The sequence below is a fragment of the Salvelinus fontinalis genome, chromosome 24 (assembly GCF_029448725.1).
Source record: "Salvelinus fontinalis isolate EN_2023a chromosome 24, ASM2944872v1, whole genome shotgun sequence".
Classification (NCBI taxonomy): domain Eukaryota; kingdom Metazoa; phylum Chordata; class Actinopteri; order Salmoniformes; family Salmonidae; genus Salvelinus; species Salvelinus fontinalis.
In genome coordinates this window covers 17,980,164-18,000,817 of record NC_074688.1, presented here as the reverse complement: position 1 = coordinate 18,000,817, position 20,654 = coordinate 17,980,164, and the positions used below count along the sequence as shown (strand labels likewise).

Sequence of the window (20,654 nt, the reverse complement as noted above, 5' to 3'; positions counted from 1 at the left end):
GTGCACATGTGGCCTATAACCTGTTTTTGAGAAATGTAATCATCGATTATTGTAAGAGCTTTCATTGTATGCTTTTATGCCCCCTTTATTTATCCTACGGTTCTGACTTGGTGTACAGGGAGAACACTGTAAGAACGGCCCATGTTCTGAATTCTGTCACTGTACATTTCAAAAGTGCTGAACAAATAGTTATATTGACTAGTCCGCCCTAGCTCACTCATTACTGTCTTAATCAAAATTACGGATTGCCTCTTATCCGCTTGTCGTCTCCTTATGCCATAGTTTGTACATCTCAATTGTCCGTAGAAACCACATTTGCTTAAGCAAGTCAGCCATATCAGCTGTGTTTTTTAAAGGTAGTAAATGAGCATGAATGAACTGTTTTGCTGCCAGACAAGGCTCCGCTGATAGCCAGGTGTAGCAGTGGTATAGCGCAATTCATGTATTGTTTAGTGTTGTGTAGTGGCTTTGTTGGCATGCACCCCACATTATTTTTTTGCCCCACCAAGATTTACATGCTAAAATCGCCAGTGCATATGAAAGGCACTAATTTACAACATTGCCTAAGTCGTTAGCTTGGCTTTTATAATGTAAGCCTATAGGCATTGTGGTTTAAGCTGACAGACAGACCGACAGACAGAGAACAAGAATAAGCAGAGTGACACCAGAGAAGGGGGGGGGGGGGGGGGTTGGCTGCATGCTCAGTGATGTGGGCTGGTGTGGATAAAATGCCAAGGCTTAATTCTTGTCCCAGTCTGCCCCTGGCAAACCGATCAAATTAATGCATGAAGTATTAGGCTAATGTCTCCAAATGCGTGGCACCGCACACGCAAAGTGGGCATTTTTGGTTAGCTGCACGACACAGTGTTTACACAATTTTTATCATAATTCAAATAATCATAACACATATTTAGTAGTCTAGGCTATTAAAATCCATTGATACTTAAAATACGTAGACAGATGAAATGCATAATCTTTGGCAAAATTTAATTCCATGTATTGGCTAGATTATTATCGATTTTATGTTTTCCTGTTTCAGTTGTATATTTTTCCTAATGTCATCTGAATCGACAGCTCAAGAGCTGGAGCACAGCACTTGTTTAAGCTACTGCTCTGTGCAGGCTGTGCTGATACAGGCTACTGTACAAAAAAATACAATTCAAAACATTGTTGCCGTATTTAGGCTACATTATTTCAGTTCTGTAATTTACACATAAACAACCAATTGCATTGCAACGAGAACAAAAAGGTTAGATAGGCTAACATTTATTTACAGTCAATACGGGACCATTCAATTGAAGGATAATCTGCAATTGGTTTAAACTCTCGCAACAGTCGCGGTATTAATTAACACGCTCCGTACACATACCTCGGCGTCTTCAGAAGGCACTTAGCACCGGCCATCCCGTCCAAGATAAGCTACCGGAGCCTGGGGTTTTATGTCCTCGGTAGGAGAGGAGCGGAGGAATGCGGCGCGTCGCTGTCGCGAGGACACAGTCCTGTCCAGATGCACATCCCCCGTACGAGGAGAGGAGAAATTACAGCGCTACCGTGACGCTACCGTGACTTCATAGGGCGAGTGTGTATACTACGGTCGTTAACAGCGCGCAGCCAGCAGCAAAATGAAAGTCCGCTTGAAGAGAAGCGGGAGCATAGCCTCTCCCAGCATATATATATATATATATATATATATATATATATATGCTGTATATATATATATATATATATATATATATATATATATATATATATATATATATATATATATATATGCTGTATATATATATATATATATATATAAAACACACAAGCAAAGACACGCAGGCACACACAAACATACACACACAATAGAGTCCCCTTAACAAAAGGAAAAGAGCTACAGATAAGAGATAAATAACCCTTCTCTACATTTTCATCATGGGCACAAAATAAAGCCTCTGTATTTTATTAGGCTATTGGTAGTATGCTGAATTATGTTTTGCTCATTACTTACCATAAACGAACAATATTAGATTGCTTTACAGTTCTAATCTTATTTTACATGCAACATTGTTAAGACAAGGTCACACTCTCAAAAGAGGTGTTTAACCTCAAGGGTATTTTCCTCTTTAAAAAAAGGTTGAACAAAGAATGGTTTAAGTAATCCACTGGTGTCAGTATAGTTGTCAGCTCCTGAACCACAGCAGGCAGCACAAGGTCAGACAGAAAATGTATCTGTTTTGTTGACCAGGATATGCCCTATATCACAACAGGGCTTGATCTAGACCTGACGCCAAGGCAACAGGACACATCTACTTTAATAGCTCTGATGGAAACTGCTCTGTGACAGAGCTCAGAGAAGCCTGGAATATCAGAGTAGCCTATCCATGTCAGTCAATATCTCACTGCTTGATCTCCCTCAATGTAGATAGCAGATGAAGCTAAGGCTGCCTTCTATACCTTAGATGTTGCTGACGCCTGAAAGATCTTACAACGCCTGGATAGGTATTTTAAGTATCAACTGTTATAGCAATTTGTCGGTCGATGACACGGTCGATGACGTGGCAAGCCACCGTCGGTTGTTGCGCCGCCTCGGCCTCAACTGAGGAACGCGGCCTAAGGCTTTTGTGGTCACGTAGCAACTTGATTTTTCATACATGTATGAATCCTAATAACAAGCGAACCTTCCCTCCTGTCTTTCCCTACTGTTCTAATATCATTCACTTTATAAAGACAATAATAGCCCTGTGGAGCTATGGTGTCTATTTGTCACAATGACTGCAATTTTACCCGTTTTGATGTATAAAAAAAGCCTCCGCCCTATTTTTACCCCCATCACACACACGCACACACACACACACACACACACACACACACACACACACACACACACACACACACACACACACACACACACACACACACACACACACACACACACACACACACACACACACACACACACACACACACACACACACACACACACACACACACACACACACACACACACACACACATTACCGTGCTGAAATGATCAGTGGGGGAATTCTGAGAAAACAACATCTTAAGGATTCTTCATGAATACCAATTGGTGCATCAGTCACTCCAAAAGCGCAGGCGGAGCAGCCAGAGTGATATGGAATGTTGCTCTCTTCACCCGATGGCCACTGCAATACGCCCCCCCTCTCCTCCTTGTACTAGGATATTTAACCGACCTTTCAGGGTAATAGGACCATTAGTCTGCAGAGGGAGGTGTGTATGTGTGTGCCTGTGTGAGTATATGTTTGCGTGTGAGAGTGTTGGAGGGTTGAATGTCATGTAGAGAGCAGGGCCCAGGGTCCTGACAGGCTGTAGCTTGTTTTGTTGTATATGTGTTAGAGTAGTGGGTGTACTGTAAATGTGTCACATTCTCCACATAAAAATAGACTTGTAAGTTGTGACATATGAATTACATTGCCAAATATTGTATTGTAAATGGATGTTCTACGTAGGCTGCTACAGTTACCTCATCACAGTGTCACCACAGTCAAACCAAGGTAAATCTAGTAAGACTAATTGTGAGTCCCCAAATTCATCACCATCACAGCCGTATGTTCAACTGTACTATAGCCTGAGGGGCAATCTCCCTAGTCCCCAGGCTGCACAGAGGACAAGCAGTGTGAAGTGACCTTGCTGTTCCCCTCTGGGTAAGTCATACTGGAAGTCTCTCTCCCTCTCTCCTTCCCTCACACTCTCTCTCCTCTCTCTCCTCTCTCTCCTCTCTCTCCTCTCTCCCTCCCTCCTTCCCTCACTCTCTCTCCTCTCTCTCCCCTCCCCTCTCCTCTCTCTCTCTCTCCTCTCTCTCTCTCTCCCTCCCTCCTTCCCTCACACTCTCTAGCCTCTCTCTCCCCTCTCCTCTCTCTCTCTCCTCTCTCTCTCTCTCTCCCTCTCTCTCTCTCTCTCTCACACACACACACATAGGCTCCCTAGTCACCTCGTCTCGCCTTCCACTCAAGCACACACCTCAACCAACACACACTCCCATCCCATCTACTCTGCAGGAATAGTCATTTTCCTTCAACCTTTATTACCAAAGACAAGTGGTCCAAACTGCAGTAGACAGAGACGTTATTGTATTCTACAAGTTAATGTAGCCCTCAGTCTCTGTTCTCTTTCACCTGCACCAGTGTGACCGAACACACACACATACAGTCAGGCACGTACAGAAGCACGCACGCACGCAAGCACACAAACACACACACACATACACACACACGCACACTGTGAAACACTGCTACACCGTTTCCACCATGCCAAATAATGATTTGTGATTTAGGGCTATAAATGCCTCATCAGTCCCTATGACTGCTACTTCTCTATCACAATCCCTACTGCTCTCTCCAGTCATGTTTCCCTCCAAACAAACACATCTCAAAAACACCTTTCTCTCAGTCAGACAGGTGTTAGTATTCATGACACAGGCCTTACCTGTTCGTAAGTATAGCTGTTTGTATTCAAATACAGCTACTTCCTATTGTTCACAGGCTTTGTTTCCCCTCTGCCATTAGCCGTGGGTGTCTGTCAGTCAGACCAGACGTGTTGTCCTCTTCACAGACAGACAGAGCGGCAGAGTGGTAAGATCGTTAGACTGCATTGGCTAATGGTGAGCGCTGTCCCTCGCATTCGAATCAGTCAGCGAGTGCTGTGAGTGACAGCTGTGAGTGTGTGTGTGTGTGTGTATGTTTATCTGTGTGTTAGACTGTGAGTGACAGTGGTCACTCACAGGCTGACAATCAGTCAGACAGACAGTCAGGGTGTGTGTGAACATTGAGCTGTTCACATAGGCCTTTTAGAATTCCACAGGCCACAAGTTTGCCCACTGGCCACTCAAACATACCCAACACAACTGACACTACACTCTTAGAAATAAGCATTCCAAAAGGGTTCTTTGGCTTTCCCCGTATAAGAACCCTTTTTGGTTCCAGGTAGAACCCTTTTTGGTTCCAGGTAGAACACTTTTAGTTTCCAGGTAGAACCCTCTGTAGAAAGGGTTCTACATGGAACTATAAATTACATATGGGGACAGCCGAAGAACCCTTTTAACTTCTCTAGGATAGGGGGCAGCATTTTCACTTTTGGATAAATAGCGTGCCCAATTTCAACTTCCTTCTACTCATCCCCGGAATATAAGATATGCATATTATTAGTAGATTTGGATAGAAAACACTCTGAAGTTTCTAAAACTGTTTGAATCATGTCTGTGAGTATCACAGAACTTATGTAGCAGGCAAAACCCCGAGAACTAACCATTCAGATTTTTTTTTCTGAGGTCACCGTCTGTTCAATGAGTTTTCATTGGGATACTAGATTTCTACTCAACCTGTTTGCAGTTCCTACCGCGCCACTGGATGTCACCAGTCTTTGGAAATAGGTTGAGGTTATTCCTTTGTGCAATGAAGAAGAACGGCCATCTGGAATCAGTGGTTATGTGTACTGTTTGAGAGTTGCGCAAGACTAGAAAAGTAGCTTTAGTTTGTTGACCTCCTGTATTGAAAACAGATAGACCCGTCTTCAATTTGATCGATTATTAACGTTTACAAATACTTTAAGTTTTATTACAAAAATAGTTTGAAATGTTTTGGCAAGTGTTTAGAGGTAATTTTTGAGAGATTTTGTAGTGACGTTGCGCAAATTGGAAGCTGTTTTTTTCTGAATCAAACGCGCCAAATAAATGGATATTTTGGACATATATGGACGGATTTAATCGAACAAAAGGACCATTTGTGATGTTTATGGGACATATTGGAGTGCCAACAAAATTAATTTGTCAAAGGTAAGGCATGATTTATATTTTATTTCTGCGTTTTGTGTTGCGCCTGCAGGGTTGAAATATGTTACACTCTCTTTGTTTACTGTTGTGCTATCATCAGATAATAGCATCTTATGCTTCTGCCGAAAAGCCTTTTTGGAATCTGACACATTGGCTGGATTCACAACGAGTGTAGCTTTAATTTGGTATCTTATATGTGTGATTTAATGAAAGTTTGATTTTATATCATTTTTTTGAATTTGGCGCTCTACATTTTCCCTGGCTATTGGCCAAGTGGGACGCAAGCATCCCACATATCCCAGAGAGGTTCTAGATAGCACTTTCTTTTCTAAGAGTGTACTGATAGTCTGCCTCAGAGTAGACAGGACCCCATGTATTTTTACCTTGTCTTTACTCTCTCTCTTCTCTCTCTTTCTCTCCACATTTTCCCCTCTGTCTATCGCTATCCTTCTCTCCCTCCCTCCCTCCCTCCCTCCCTCCCTCCCTCCCTCCCTCCCTCCCTCCCTCCCTCCCTCCCTCCCTCCCTCCCTCCCCTCTGTTTCTCTCAGTGTCTTCTAATCCCAAAGCCATTTAAAGGGAACAATTGCATCAGGTCTTTTCTTTTAAAAAATATCGAAGGAACAGCAAAGATTAAAGCAACCACTCAAATCATCTCATCACCATCATCAACACAGAACCACATCAGAGTGAACCAGTAGGAGCAAAGCATTTCAGTGTGGAAATCAGAACAAATCAGGCAGAGAGTGCTCTCACTGTCAAAGCCCTGTCACAGATGAGCTATTTTAAAACCTGGCTGGGTACATAACAGGAACGCACAATTGGAGTAGCGGTTGGAAAAATATGTGTACATTCAAAAAGGAGAGAGAGAGGTAGAGCGAGAGAAAGAGGGAGGGAAGAGGCAGAGAGAGAAGAGGTAGGTAGACATGTATATACGTATCTAGAGCGAGAAGAGGTAGGCAGACATGTATATACGTATCTAGAGAGAGAAGAGGTAGGCAGACATGTATATACGTATCTAGAGAGAGAAGAGGTAGGCAGACATGTATATACGTATCTAGAGAGAGAAGAGGTAGGCAGACATGTATATACGTATCTAGAGCGAGAAGAGGTAGGCAGACATGTATATACGTATCTAGAGAGAGAAGAGGTAGGCAGACATGTATATACGTATCTAGAGAGAGAAGAGGTAGGCAGACATGTATATACGTATCTAGAGAGAGAAGAGGTAGGCAGACATGTATATACGTATCTAGAGCGAGAAGAGGTAGGCAGACATGTATATACGTATCTAGAGAGAGAAGAGGTAGGCAGACATGTATATACGTATCTAGAGCGAGAAGAGGTAGGCAGACATGTATATACGTATCTAGAGAGAGAAGAGGTAGGCAGACATGTATATACGTATCTAGAGAGAGAAGAGGTAGGCAGACATGTATATACGTATCTAGAGAGAGAAGAGGTAGGCAGACATGTATATACGTATCCAGAGAGAGAAGAGGTAGGCAGACATGTATATACGTATCCAGAGAGAGAAGAGGTAGGCAGACATGTATATACGTATCTAGAGAGAGAAGAGGTAGGCAGACATGTATATACGTATCTAGAGAGAGAAGAGGTAGGCAGACATGTATATACGTATCTAGAGAGAGAAAGATGCTAAAGGCAGGGTGAGAGAGAGAATAATGAAAGGAGAGACAGACTACAGTGGTTTCAAAATGAGTCAGTGGTTGTGACACAGACATAAATATTTATGGGACATTAGGAGTACTGGGGGTTTGACCCTTCACCCCTGGGACCAGAGGACACACACAACACATGCTACTGTAAAGGCTAAGGCCACAGCTAAGACAAATATCTTACTGGGTGGTGAGTGGTTGCTCATGGCAATGGCATCTACAGTAATGCTATACATTTAAAAGATCAAATGCAGAGATTTTTATCTCAATATCAAATCATTTCTGGGTAACAAGTAACTTAGTGTGATTGATTTAAATTAAATTGGTCAAAAATAAACAAAAATAGCTTCTTAGCAAAGAGCAATTTCTCAAGCAAGAATTTAGCTAGGACTGTTTGGGTTTGGTCTGAGTGAAAACTAGCTGTTGTTGGCAGAGAGGTGCGGAACTCTCTTTCTTATTGGTCTACTAACTAATTTACTGCCTGTCTGGCCAAAACTCCATCCCAACAAAACAAGCTGAAATTTCAGATGGTCTTTTCAAACAGCTCTTACACTAAAATGGCATCATTATACTTTTCACAACTTCACTGTATTATTCCAACCTCATAGTGTGAAAATACATATAAAACCCAGGTAAATCATGTTTTTGACTGTACTGGGTCTTTATATGATATTTAGCTTTCCTCAGTTAGAAGAGATGGAATATCATAATATGTAGATGGTTACACATGGTTTGATTTGGTTCTTGTTTTGTAGGCAGAAGATGGTGGTTTGTGGAAAAAGAGAGTAATTGAAGGATGGGAAAACAGCAATAAATAGACAATTGTAAAAGTGTGTGTGTGTCTGTCTGCGTATGTGTGTGTGCGCATGAGTGCTTGTGGGCCTATTTGTGTGTATGTGTGTGGCCGTGCTTGTTAAAAAAGGATTTGTGACTGCTTGGACTAACAGGAGTGTATTAAGTTGACTATTATTTCCATCACATCTCTCCAGTTGATGTGATCTGGCTTTTATCCCCTCATCAAAGGACAAGAAGAAGACTTTATTAATAAGAGTTTCACAGTGGTGTGTGTGTGTGTGTGTGTGTGTGTGTGTGTGTGTGTGTGTGTGTGTGTGTGTGTGTGTGTGTGTGTGTGTGTGTGTGTGTGTGTGTGTGTGTGTGTGTGTGTGTGTGTGTGTGTGCGTGCGTGCGTGCGTGTGTGTGCACCCTGGATGGAAGATTACACTGACAGACAAGACCGTTATGGATATTACTGACATTCCAATGACTGCCACCTTTCTCTGAGAAATATGCAAATAAGGGAGAGAAAAACTATTCTACGCAGAGTTCAATGACGCATGAAATCGGAGCTTCACCGAAAGATGGACTTTAGCATTTTATGGCCATTCTATCGATTTCACACCTATCATGCACGCCCAAATGTATGCACGCTGGCAGGGAACAGTGCATTTCAGCATTACATAAAAGGCACATGGGAGCTCGTTGATTCTGGCCGCAATTATGGCTAATGACATCATTAATCAGTCTAATCACGCTCCCCTCTCTCTGCAGTTATACCTGCACATTCACATGATTGGTCCTCTGCATCTAGTCACCTGTTTACGTAGAATAATGAGCAGAGGATGTGATTAGCAGAGATGATAATTATTATTATTATTAGAATCATATGGAGAGGTTAATGAGGGTCTGGGTGAGAGGTCTCTGCTGACACTGTTGTCACTATTGTACATAAAGGTTTACACAGTGGATTTGGGATGAGTGGGAGGATCAACTTGATTTCATAAGCTCAGATCAATATTTGACATTCATCCAATGGCCTGTCTGGAGAGGCAGTGGGACAGGAGGTTGGAAGGTGGGGAGTGTTGGCGGTGGGTATACAGTAGGTGCCAGGGGGTGATACTGTAAATGGTGGAGTTACATTAGGAACTGGGGAGTGTTGGCGGTGGGTATACAGTAGGTGCCAGGGGGTGATACTGTAAATGGTGGAGTTACATTAGGAACTATGGAGTGTTGGCGGTGGGTATACAGTAGGTGCCAGGGGGTGATACTGTAAATGGTGGAGTTACATTAGGAACTATGGAGTGTTGGCGTTGGGTATACAGTAGGTGCCAGGAGGTGATACTGTAAATGGTGGAGTTACATTAGGAACTATGGAGTGTTGGCGGTGGGTATACAGTAGGTGCCAGGGGGTGATACTGTAAATGGTGGAGTTACATTAGGAACTGTGGAGTGTTGGTGGGTAAAAAGTAGTAAAGTGAATGAGAGGTACAGTATGTACAATACAGTGACTGTCAGAGGGGTGGGGGGTTGGGGTTTTGGTAGCCGGTATAGAGGATGGTAAAGGTTTCATTACGGTAATGGCTGGTGACAGCCTGTGCTTCCGGCTGGTGGCTGTTCATGCTGAGGCCAAGCTCAGTCAGAGCCCAGAGTCAAGCCAAGTCAGGACTAGTACAACAGAACACTAGGCTACGATGCTCATTTGAGACTGCGTTTTTTAGATTCATTTTCCTGAAGAGTGGAGGAGTTATATCCCTATATCTGTGTCTCTGACTCTGTCTCTCTATATCTCACTCTCTCTCTTTCTCTCTCTGTTCGGCACTGATTATCGCCTGTCCCCTTTAATCCCCCTAGGATGCCATAGAAACGAAGGAGGACACTTTAAGTCTACTTAATCCTAGACACCACTGTATGCACACTGATGTGGGCATACAGTATCTTCAGAAAGTATTCATACCCCTTAGTCCACATTTAGTTGTGTTACAGCCTGAATTCAAAATGGATTCAATAAGTATTTTTCTCACCCATCTACACACAATAGCCCATAATGACAAAGTGAAAACATTTTAAAATTTTTGCAACTTTTTTGAAATTGAAATATAGAAATATCTCACCGGATGTGGATGTGTCACTGCAACAACCTTAAAGGTCCTAAACTATATCACCACTGCCCTTGACTCTAAGCAATGTTGTGCTGCTATTTTTATTGACTTGCCCAAAGCTTTTGATACGGTAGACCATTCCATTCTTTTGGGCCAGCTAAGGAGTATTATTGGTGTCTCTGAGGAGTGTTTGGCCTGGTTTGCTAACTACCTCTCTCAAAGAGTGCAATGTGTAAAGTCAGAACATCTGCTGTCTCAGCCACTGCCTGTCACCTGTCTTCTCAATTTACATCAACAACATAGCTCAGGCAGTAGGACGCTCTCTCATTCATTTAAATGCAGGTGATACAGTCTTATACTCAGCTGACCCCTCCTTGGATTTCGAGTTAAATGCTCTACAACAAAGCTTTCTTAGTGTCCAGCAAGCTTTCTCTGCCATTTTTGTTCACCTCCAAAACAAAGGTCATGTGGTTTGGTAAGAAGAATGCCCCCCCTCTTGCCCCACCGGTGTGATTAGTACCTCTGACGGTTTAGAGCTTGAAGTAGTCACCTCATACAAGTACCTCATACAAGTACTCATACAGTACACTGTCCTTCTCTCAGCACATATTCAAGCTGCAGGCCAAGGTTAAATCTAGAAGTGGTTTCCTCTATCGTAATTGCTCCTTTTTCACCCCAGCTGCCAAACTAACCCTGATTCAGATGACCATCCTACCCATGCTAAATTTCGGAAATGTAATTTATAGATCGGCAGGTAAGGGTGCTCTCGAGCGGCTAGATGTTCTTTACCATTCGGCCATCAGATTTTCCACCAATGCTCCTTATAGGACACATCACTGCACTCTATACTCCTCTGTAAACTGGTCATCTATGTACGTATACCTGGCGCAAGACCCACTGGTTGATGCTTATTTATAAAATCCTCTTAGGTCTCACTTCCCCCAATCTGAGATACCTACTGCAACCCTTATTCTCTAATTCTGCCAGTTACAATCTGTTAAAGATCCCCCCAAAAAACACACATCCATGCGTTGCTCCTCTTTTCAGTTTGCTGCAGCTAGCAACGGGAACAAGCTGCAAAAAAACAGTCAAACTGGACAGTTAATCTCCATCTCTACATTCAAAAACAATCATGGACACTTACTGACACTTGTGGCTGCTTCGCGTGATGTGTTGTTGTCTCTATCTTTTTGCCTTTCGTGCTGTTGTCTGTGCCTAACAATGTTTGTGCTGCTACCATGTTGTGTTGCTACCACTTTGTGCTGTTGCCATGTTGTGTTGCCATGTTGTGTTGTTGTCTTAGGTCTCTCTTTATGTAGTGTTGTGGTGTCTCTCTTGTCGTGACGTGTGTTTTGTCCTATATTTTATTTTTAATCCCAGCTCCCGTCCGGACAGGAGGCCTTCCACCTCTTGGTAGGCCGTCATTGTAAATAAGATTTTGTTCTTAATTGACTTGCCTAGTTAAATAAAGGTTCAATAAAATAAAATACATCTACATAAGTATTGACACCCGTTTGCCATGACACTCCAAATTGAGCTCAGGTGCATCCAATTTCAATTGATCATCCTTGAAACGTCACTACAACTTGATTGGAGTCCACCTGTGGTCTATTAAATGATGTGGACATGATTTAGAAAGAAACACACCTGTCTATATAAGGTCCCACAGTTGACAGTGCATGTCAGAGCAGAAACTATACCATGAAGTCCAAGGAACTCTCCATAGACCGTCGAGATTTGTGAATTATGATGAGGCATACCGTGCCTTGCAAAAGTATCCCCCTTGGCGTTTTTCCTATTCTGTTGCATTATAACCTGTAATTTAAATCGATTTTTATTTGGATTTCATGTAATGGACATACACAAAATAGTCCAAGTTGGTGATGTGAAATGAAAAAAATAACTTGTTAAAAAAAATCTAAGAAAAAAGAAAAGGGGTGTATGCACATGTATTCACCCCCTTTGCTATGAAGCCCCTAAATTAGATCTGGTGCAACCAATTACCTTCAGAAGTCACATAATTAGTTAAATAAAGCCCACCTGTGTGCAATCTAAGTGTCACATGATCTATCACATGATCTCAGTATATATACACCTGTTCAGAAAGGCCCCAGAGGCTGCAACACCACTAAGCAAGCGACACCATGAAGACCAAGGAGCTCTCCAAACAGGTCAGGGACAAAGTTGTGAAGGGTTGGGTTATAAAAAATGTCAGAAACTTTGAACATCCTATGGAGCACCATTAAATCCATTATTAAAAAATGGAAAGAATATGGCAACACAACAAACCTACTAAGAGAGGGCCGCCCACCAAAATTCACGGAGCAGGCAAGGAGGGCATTAATCAGAGAGGCAACAAAGAGACCAAAGATAACCCTGAAGGAGCTGCAAAGCTCTACAGCGGAGATTGGACTATCTGTCCATAGGACCACTTTAAGCTGTACACTCCACAGAGCTGGGCTTTACTGAAGGGCGGCCAGAAAAAAAGCCATTGCTTAAAGAAACAAATAAGAAAACACGTTTGGTGTTTGCCAAAAGGCATGTGGGGGTCTACCAAACCATATGGAAAAAGGTACAAAGGTCAGATGAGACCAAAATGTTGCTTTTTTGCCATAGAGGAAAACGCTATGTCTGGCGCAAACCCGACATCTCTCATCACCCTGAGAACACCACCCCCACAGTGAAGCATGGTGGTGGCAGCATCAAATAAAGGCACATGACAGCATGCCTGGAGTTTGCAAAAAGGCATGTGAAAGACTCTGAGATCATAACTCTTTGGCCTGAATGCAAAGTGCTATGTCTGGAGAAAACCAGGCACGCTCATCACCTGTCTAACACCATCGCTAGCGTGTTAGTGGTGGCAGCATCATGCTATAGGGATGCTTTTCAGTGGCAGGGACTGGGAGGCGGGTGAGAATAGAGGGAGCAATGAATGGAGCCAAATTCAGGAAAATCCTTGATGAGAATCTGCTTCAGAGTGCAAACAACCTTAGAGTGGAAATGACTCAAGCATACAACCAAAGTAATGCTGGAATGGCTTCAGAGACGAATATGTGAAAGACCTTGAGTTGGCCAACCAAAGTCTAGACTTGAATCCCATAGAAAGTACGTGGAAAGACTTGAAAATTTCTCTTCACCGCCGCTCCCCATCTAAGTTAACAGATCTTCAGGAGATCTGCAAGGAAGAATGGGAGGAAATCCCCAAATCCAGATGTGTAAAGCTGATACGCAAATCCAGATGTGTAAAGCTGATACAGACATACCCAAGATGACTGTGGAATAAGTCAAGGGGTATAAATACTTTCTGAAAGCACTGTACATGCATGCATGCACACACACAAACACTAATACATACATACACAAGTAGTGTGTTCATCTTCACTGCACAGTTTGCCCCTCTCCTTTCTTTTCAACAACACAAACCCACAATGGTGTACTACCATGATTCAAAGGTAACCTTCCATACATGTTTGCCCATGATAGAAGTTGTCAGAAAGGTACTTGTTGGACCTGAATGCCAAACATTCAGGAGATAGAGGTGCTCAAAGTTAACAATTTTGCATACCCACAATACAATTACACATCCATGTCTTCATCACTGGAAAGATAAACTGTTGAGTTTGATATCATTTTAACCTTTAATAACGTCAACTTTCAACTCAGATTTGTCAAATTTTTATATTTTTCATTGATGAAGACATGAATGCAAAATAGGTCATCTTTGAGCACCTCTATCTCCTGAATGTTTTGGCATTCAGTTTCAAAAAGTCCCTTTCTGTCCACTTCTGCCATGGCAAACATATATGATTTTGTTCAAATCAAAAGGGGTACAGTCAGAACGTGATTGAAGTCATATGGAACGACCCTTCTGCCTTCCTCCACTACCACCAGACCCCCCTCCTGACAGGTGTATCTGTCCACAGCAACAATAACAACAACAACAACGACAACAAAGCCAGGCATATACAGATACATACACTACCTGCTACTCTCTCACAGACAGACTGAAGGCTCTTCAATCTTACTGGGTTCAAGGAAGGTATAATAAAGCAACAACGATTCACAGAAACACAATCCAAAAATTATGCAGGGGAGAACTCAGTTAGCTCGATTCAACGTTAAATTCATTGAAATTAACAAAGTGCATTCAGTCTATTTTGTTATTACCAGTATCGATAGTTTAGTACTATTTTCACACCAACTTTGCATGTTAAACAATAATCACACAACCACAGATTTTTAAGTCTTTCTCAACAACAACATTTCTAAAGTTCCCTGTGTGTTTCTCTGCTTCTCCTCTTACCTTCCACCCCCCTAACCCACCAGCAGATGTAATCTGGATAACTTATGATTTTTTGGATTCCTGTCTGGGGGGCCTTTCAGTCCCTGCAATGCGGTATTAGAACCACACTTACACAAAATTCCTGAGCTTTCACAAGGCCCATTTTTAAACACAGGGGCTGAAAAACGATCGTATATGTTAATAATTGTATAACGTTGCAACCTGGGGCTCCAGCCAGACCTCTGAACTAAGAGCTTACAGAGGTCCCGGTCTCTCTCTGCTAGGACATTGGTCGTTATGTTTTTCTGACCAAGCAGCAGAAAATCGAATTATTAGCCACAACCCAATTACTTTCCCATCCAACTCGGTGGCTCAAATTCAAGGTCGGATTTGTGGATTAGCTTGCAAGGTCTACGGGATAGCTTTCTAAAAAAGAAAAAAAGAGAGGGAAAGAGAGAGGGGAAGAGAGAGAGAGAGGGGGAGAGAGAGAGTGGGGGAGAAGAGAGAGGGGGGGAGAGAGAGGGGAGAAGAGAGAGAGTGAGGGGGGGAAGAGAGAGAGTGAGAGGGAAGAGAGATAGAGTGAGAGGGAAGAGAGAGGGAAGAGAGAGAGAGGGGAGAGAGAGAGAGAGAGGGGGGGGGAAGAGAGAGAGAGTGAGAGGGGGGAAGAGAGAGAGAGTGAGAGGGAAGAGAGAGAGAGTGAGAGAGAGAGGGGGAGAGAGAGAGAGTGAGGGGGGAAGAGAGAGAGTGAGAGGGCAGAGAGAGAGAGTGAGAGGGAAGAGAGAGAGAGTGAGAGGGAAGAGAGAGAGAGTGAGAGGGAAGAGAGAGAGAGTGAGAGGGAAGAGAGAGGGAAGAGAGAGAGAGAGAGAGGGGAGAGAGAGAGAGAGAGAGGGGGGGGAAGAGAGAGAGAGAGGGGGGGAAGAGAGAGAGAGTGAGAGGGGGGAAGAGAGAGAGAGTGAGAGGGAAGAGAGAGAGAGGGGGGGAAGAGAGAGAGTGACATGGAAGAGAGTGAGAGAGAGAGAGATAGGGGAAGAGAGAGAGAGGGGGGAAGAGAAAGAGAGCTAGAGAGGAAGAGAGAGAGAGTGAGGGGGGGAAGAGATAGAGAGTGAGAGGGAAGAGAGAGAGAGAGCGATTGAGAGAGGGAAAGAGAGAGAGAGGGGGAGAGAGAGAGAGAGAGAGAAGAGAAAGGCCATAATGCAAGAGAAAGGCCATAATGTACTATTCCAGGTTAGGCACAATTTCGATTTTGGCCACTAGATTGCAGCAGTGTATGTGCCAAGTGTTATTCAATGAACCATTGCATTTCTCTTCAAAATGTTGTATCAAGACTGCCCAATGTGCCTAATTGGTTTATTAATACATTTTCAAGTTCATACCTGTGCACTCTCCTCAAACAATACCATGGTATTCTTTCACTGTAATAGCTACTGTAAAGTGGATAGTGCAGTTAGATCAACATGAACTCAAGCTTTCTGCCTATATCAGATATGTCTATGTCCTGTAAAATGTTCTTGTACGGCCTCCCGGGTGGCGCAGTGGTCTAGGGCACTGCATCGCAGTGCTAACTGCGCCACCAGAGTCTCTGGGTTCGCCCCCAGGCTCTGTCGCAGCCGGCCGCGACCGGGAGGTCCGTGGGACGACGCACAATTGGGCTAGCGTCGTCCGGGTTAGGGAGGGTTTGGCCGGTAGGGATTTCCTTGTCTCATCGCGCTCCAGCGACTCCTGTGGCGGGCTGGGCGCAGTGCGCGCTAGCCAAGGGGGCCAGGTGCACGGTGTTTCCTCCGACACATTGGTGTGGCTGGCTTCTGGATTGGAGGCGCGCTGTGTTAAAGAAGCAGTGCGGCTTGGTTGGGTTGTGCCTCGGAGGACGCATGGCTTTCGACCTTCGTCTCTCGCGAGCCCGTACGGGAGTTGTAGCGATGAGACAAGATAGTAATTACTAGCGATTGTCTACCACGAAAATTGGAGAGAAAAGGGGATAAAATTTAAAATAAATAAATAAATAAATAAAAAATGTTCTTGTACTTACAACCTCATGCTAATCACATTAGCCAACGTTAGCTCAACAGTCCCGTGGGGTGACACCGATCCCGTAGAGGTTAAGATGATGTCAATACATGTGATACTATATACTATACAATACTATACTATACACATCATTACATTGCCCTGGTAAATCTACTCAATCTGTTCTCATGAATGTTATACGGCCATACCTCAGAGAATGTGTATGTTGGCGTTCACCTGAAAATATAAAAAAGTACTATATCTTATAATAATTGTTTTAAACCAGTCTGTATGAAGAGATGATATATTATTATACCAAGCTGTCATCATTTTATTATGTAGATATGTGGGCCAAAAAGGTTGACCCAACGGCTCATTAAATGAAAGACTTAAATATATCTATTAATGAGATGGTACTGTCGCTGGATGATATGTGCCTGCTGCTTAATTCTCAAATATCCTTCAGTCTAAAAGCTTTGTTCATCAAACTAATGTGAGTGGACAGCCACCAAACACAGTATATTCTCATTTCTCCATTATGTCAATGTGTAGGAGCAGGTGAAGTCTTTTGGCAATAACAGTCTGGAAGGGAAGGTATGCCAGTCTCTATTAACGTGTGGGGATTACATTTAACACCCCACCTCATATCGTCCTGCCTGAGAGACGTATTGTGCTAAAGCCTACAGTAACCTGAGGTATCACTTTCATTATTGCCTCATTAACCTGCTAATAGCCACGTCCTTACCGCTACTGTCGCTACGTCTTTACAGCCTTTAAATTATCCAGCGCTGCATCCGCACAAAGAGTATCTCTGTCTCTGCAATTATCTAAAGGCCCGACCAATGCATTCCCACCCAGATTATACTAATGAGTCAGCATAGGTGACATACAGTACAACTACAACGGCTAAATGTCACTATTTTGACATTCTAATGGGACCATGTTGATTACTACTGTGTCAGTCAGATCTCTGTCCCATCCTACACTGAGTGTAAATAACATTAGGAACACCTTCCTAATATTGAGTTGCACCCCCCTTTGCCCTCAGAACAGCCTCAATTAGTCAGGGCATGGACTCTACAAGGTGGCGAAAGAATTCTACAGGGATGCTTCCCACAGTTGTCTCAAGTTGGCTGGATGTTCTTTGGGTGGTGACCCATTCTTGATACACACGTGACCTACTACCATACCCCGTTCAAAAGCACATACATATTTTGTCTTGCCCATTCACCCTCTGAATGACACACATACACAATCAATGTCTCAATTGTCTCAAGGTTTAAAAATCCTTCTTAACCTGTCTCCTCCCCTTCATCTACACTGATTGAAGAGGATTTAACAAGTGACATCAATAAGGGATCATAGCATTCACCTGGATTCACCTGGTCACAATTATACTGTTTTAGGTAAAGTGGAATATTGCTATTAATAAGATGCCTTTATTTCTCATTAACATAGAGTACGCTGATTTTACAAAACATTAGGAACAGGAGACAGACTGTCTGTTGTAAAGGGTTGTAAAGAGTTGTAAAGGGAAACTGTGTTCAGATCAGATCTGTGCTGGAGTGTCTGAACAGTTTGCTGTGGTAAGAGGCAGGGGGGAGAGGGAGGGTAAGGGGGTAGAGAGGGAGAGGGGGTAGAGGGAGAGGGGAGATAGCAGGGTTGGGGAGTAACCGATTACATGTAATCTGTCACGTGTGCTCCCTCTCCGGCCTCTAGGTCACCAGGCTGCTCATATGGCGCACACCTGTCACCAGCGTTACACGCATCTGCGCATAATGACACTCACCTGAACTCCTTCACCTCCTTGATTGCCTGCCCTTTATATGTCACTCCCTTTGGTTTCTTCCCCAGTCGTCATTGTTTCTGTATCATGTTGGTACGCTGTTCGTGTTTCTTGTTGTATTTGTTTATTTATTAAATGTATTCACTCCCTGAACTTGCTTCCCGACTCTCAGCGTACATCGTTACAGAATGACGACTCAACAAAGGGAAGCATCATGGAGTGTTTTTTTTGTGTGTGTGTTGGAGGTGATGTCGGGTCCGGGTGTTGGAGCCGGAGCTACCTGGGAGGGCTCAGTGGGTTTGTAGGCTCCCATGCCTCAGCTGGGTGAACAGGTTCCTGTGGCTCAACCGAGGCAACCAGGGAGATTTCAGCCGGCTCATCAGGTTCTCACTCCTCAGCCTGTTTGTCAGGTTTCTGCGTCTCAGCGGAGGCGACCGGTTCGCTCTGGATCCCCGGAATCGTCCCTGTGGTTGGCATCCTGCGGCTGGAGCCGAACGCACCGGATAGGGGGTACTGTCACGTATGCTCTCTCTCCGGCGCTCTAGGTTGTCATGCTCCCGTGCCGCACCCGGATTGACAGGTTCCCGCGCCTTAGCAGAGGTGACTAGTCCGCTCATGATCCCCGGGATCGTCATCTCATCGTTGCGTCTGGGAGGGGGTACTGTCTGGTGTGCTTCCTCTCCGGCCTCTTGGTCACCAGGCTGCTCGTTATGGCGCACACCTGTCACCAGTGTTACGCGCATCTGCGCATAATGACACTCACCTGAACTCCTTCACCTCCTTGATTGCCTGCCCTTTATATGTCACTCCCTTTGGTTTCTTCCCCAGTCGTCATTGTTTCTGTATCATGTTGGTACGCTGTTCGTGTTTCTTGTTGTATTTGTTTATTTATTAAATGTATTCACTCCCTGAACTTGCTTCCCGACTCTCAGCGTACATCGTTACATAATCAGTATCTTTCCGATTTGGTCCTGCCGTATATTTAAAACAAACATTTATTTAACTAGGTAAGCTAGTTGAGAACAAGTTCTCATTTACAACTGCGAGCTGGCCAAGATAAAGCAAAGCAGTGTGACACAAACAACAACAAAGTTACACATGGAATAAACAAGCGTACAGTCAATGACACAATAAAAAAAAGAAGGTCTATATACAGTGTGTGCAAATGGCGTGAGGAGGTAAAGCAATAAATAGGCCACAGTAGCAAAGTAATTTGAATTTAGCAAATTAACACTGGAGTGATAGATGTGCAGATGGTGACGTGCAAGTATAAATACTGGTGTGCAAAAGAGCAGAAAAATTAATTTAAAAAATATGGGGATGAGGTAGGTAGATTGGGTGGGCTATTTACAGATGGGCTATGTAAAGCAGCAGAGATTGGTAAGCTGCTAAAATAGCTGATGTTTAAAGTTAGTGAGGGAAATATAAGTCTCCAGCTTCAGCAATGTTTTTCAATTCGTTCCAGTCATTGGCAGCAGAGAACTGGAAGGAAAGGCGGCCAAATGAGGTGTTGGCTTTGGGGATGACCAGTGAGATATACCTGCTGGAGCGCGTGCTACGGGTGGGTGTTGTTATCGTGACCAGTGAGCTGAGATAAGGCAGAGCTTTACCTAGCATAGACTTATAGATGACCTGGAGCCAGTGGGTCTGGCAACGAATATGTAGCGAGGGCCAGCCGACTAGAGCATACAGGTCGCAGTGGTGGGTGGTATAATATATAAGGGGCTTTGGTGACAAAACGGATGGCACTGTGATAGACTGCATCCAATTTGCTGAGTAGAGTATTGGAAGCTATTTTGTAAATGACATCGCCGAAGTCGAGGATCGGTAGGATAGTCAGTTTTACGAGGGTATGTTTAGCGGCGTGAGTGAAGGAGACTTGTTGCGAAATAGGAAGCCGATACATACATACGCTATGGTCACAAGATGCAGGCCTCCTTACTGTCCCTAGAATTTCTAAGCAAACAGCTGGAGGCAGGGCTTTCTCCTATAGAGCTCAATTTTTATGGAATGGTCTGCCTATCCATGTGACAGACGCAGACTCTGTCTCTACCTTTGTCTTTATTGAAGACTCATCTCTTCAGTAGGGCCTATGATTGAGTGTAGTCTGGCCCAGTGTGAACGTGAACGGAAAGGTACTGGAGCAACGAACCACCCTTGCTGTCTCTGCCTGGCTGGTTTCCCTCTCTCCACTTGGATTCTCTGCCTCTAACCCTATTACAGGGGCTGAGTCAATATG

General features: G+C 43.7%; 1 protein-coding gene across 7 annotated transcripts in view; it reads right to left on the bottom strand.

The window, feature by feature from the left end:
• The window catches only part of LOC129822075 (A-kinase anchor protein SPHKAP-like), a 440,116-nt gene that overhangs the window by 67,695 nt on the left and 351,767 nt on the right, over positions 1 to 20,654 (bottom strand). The window contains exon 1 of one of the 7 annotated variants that reach the window (XM_055879963.1): positions 1,370 to 1,652. The exons of the other annotated variants lie outside the window; for them this stretch is intronic. Within the exon in view, the coding sequence (XP_055735938.1) occupies positions 1,370 to 1,404 (35 nt within the window). The 5' untranslated portion in view covers positions 1,405 to 1,652. Of the gene's footprint in view, positions 1 to 1,369; positions 1,653 to 20,654 lie in introns of those variants that run through there. 7 annotated transcript variants of the gene reach the window in all.